Source organism: Mandrillus leucophaeus, unplaced genomic scaffold, assembly GCF_000951045.1.
Source record: "Mandrillus leucophaeus isolate KB7577 unplaced genomic scaffold, Mleu.le_1.0 Scaffold286, whole genome shotgun sequence".
NCBI classification, from domain to species: Eukaryota; Metazoa; Chordata; class Mammalia; order Primates; family Cercopithecidae; genus Mandrillus; species Mandrillus leucophaeus.
The window spans coordinates 866,963-869,297 of NW_012102987.1; the positions used below are offsets into that span (position 1 = coordinate 866,963).

A 2,335-nucleotide genomic window follows, 5' to 3' on the forward strand; every position below is an offset into this window, starting at 1 on the left:
CTTGTATCCCAAAAGTCACACTGCTTTTGCAGTCATTTGTGCATGCGTGCGGAGTGGTGAAAAGTTTGAGTCTCAGGACAGACGTTTCCCATTGAGGTGAAACCAGGTGATACTCTATTTTGGCTCGTACTGTAAGCAGGTGTTTTTTGTGATCTATTTAGTGCAATGATTTTTTCATTGTTTGTTCTTTCTATTGGTGATTTCGCTGTTTAAAATGGCCTCTAAGCCTAGTGCTGAAGTGCTGTCTGATTCCTATACAGGAGGAGGCGACGTGCGTTAAAACGATAGTACGTGCGTTAGAGAAGCTTCCTTCAGACATGAGTTATAGTGCTGTTGAGTGAGTTCAATATTGATGAATAAACAATATGTATTAAATAAGTTCTCTTTAAACAGAAACACACATTAAATAAGGTCATGTACTGACTGGTTGACAAAAATGTAGACCAGAGACTCACAGGAACCTAACCTAGTATTTCCCCTGCGAGCAATGTTTCTGTGGTGGAGGCCACACTGTAGAAAACAACTACTTTGAATAAGGAGATTTGACTGTAACTAATTATCTCTGTTATTTAGAGCTCAGCTTCCTGAATCCCTCAGTGCCTGGCCCAGTGCTTGACACATTCAAGGTTCTCTCTCTCTCTATATTTTTTGAGACAGGAGTCTCGCTCTGTTGCCCAGGCTGGAGTGCAGTATTGTGATCTCAGCTCACTGCAACCTCCGCCTCCGGGGTTCAAGCCTCAGTCTCTAGTAGCTGGGACTACAGGCATGGGGCACCACGCCTGGCTAAGTTTTGTATTTTTAGTAGAGACGGGGTTTCACCACGTTGTCTGGGCTGGTCTCGGACTCCTGACTTCGTTTGCCTTGGCCTCCCAAGGGCTGGGTTTACAGGCGTGAGCCATCGCACCCGGCCTCCCAATAAATATTTAACTGAATGAATGAATGTTTACTTGCTGGTTGTATTCTTTTGTGAATTATATGTTCATCCCTTTGCTTGTACACTGATTCAGTCTTACAGATTTTCGTATCAACTTGTAGGAATTTTTGTATAAAATATCTGCCTTTTATTTTCTTGTAGGTCTGGGATAAAAGTGAAAGTGGTGATTGGCATTGTACTGCTAGCTGGAAGGTTAGTGTTTATTTTTACAGTTATTAAAAATACAGAAATATTTACTGTTTATTGCATAGTTATCAATGAATTGTTTTGAGAAAATGATAAAATTAATATAGTAGTTCTTTTCCTGGAGAGACATTTTACTACTTTTCACTATTAAAGTAACAAGTGTGTTTCTCAGAATTTGAGAGTAAGAAAATCTGTAATTATGTAGCATTCTAACATAATTATCTTAGTAATTCAGAATATTCCTTTTTCCTTTATGTATTTTAATAGTTGTAATGTTACATACATACTTTTCTCTTTAAAAAAAAAAAACCTTTACTCAAGTAGAAATTTTCTTCCTTTTTTGGGGGGGGACAAAGTCTTACTCTGTTGCCCAGGTAGGAGTGCAGTGGTGTGATCTTGGCTCACTGCAACCTCTGCCTGTTGGGTTCAAGTGATTCTCCTGCCTCAGCCTCCTGAGTAGCTGGGACTATAGGCACGCACCACGATGCCCGGCTAATTTTTGTGTTTTCAGTAGAGATGGGGTTTTGCCATGTTGGCCAGACTGGTCTCAAGCTCCTGACCTCAGGTTATCTGCCCTCAGCCTCCCAAAGTGCTGAGATTACAGGCGTGAGCTACCGTGCCCGGCCAAGTAGAAATTTTCATACCTTAAAAGTCATCCATTTTAAATGTACAGTTCAGTGAGTTTTAGTCAACTTACAGAGTTGTGCAGCCATCACTGTGATCCGGTTTTAGAACATTTCTCTCAAACTCAGACGTTTGCTTGTGGCCTCTTCCCACTCCAAGCCCCAGGCAACCACTGATCCATTTTCTGTCTCCATAGGTTCCTCTCCCCTACCCTCCTCTGCCCTTTTCTTGAGCTGGAGTCTTGCTCTGTCGCCCAGGTCGAAGGGCAGTGACGTGATCTCGGCTCGCTGCAACCTCGGCCTCCTGGGTTCAAGCAATTCTCCTGCCTCAGCCTCCTGAATAGCTGGGAATACAGGCACCTGCCACCACGCTTGGCTAATTTTTGTATTTTTAGTAGAGACAGGGTTTCACCATGTTGACCAGGCTGGTCTCAAATTCCTGACCTCAAGTGATCCACCCGCCTTGGCCTCCCGAAGTGCTGGGATTACAGGCGTGAGCCACCGCGCCTGGCCTGGTTTATCCTTTCTATAAATGTCATAGAAATGGAATTCTGAAATACATAGTCCTTTGTGTCTGGTCACTTTCCTTTTG

The 2,335-nt window shown here is 43.0% G+C and overlaps 1 protein-coding gene across 1 annotated transcript in view; it reads left to right on the plus strand.

Annotated features, from left to right (window-relative positions):
• The window catches only part of SEH1L (SEH1-like (S. cerevisiae)), a 55,664-nt gene that overhangs the window by 12,508 nt on the left and 40,821 nt on the right, over positions 1-2,335 (plus strand). Inside the window, exon 2 of the mRNA XM_011985551.1 lies at positions 1,076-1,126. Coding sequence (XP_011840941.1) covers positions 1,076-1,126 — 51 coding nt within the window. The remainder of the gene's footprint in view (positions 1-1,075; positions 1,127-2,335) is intronic.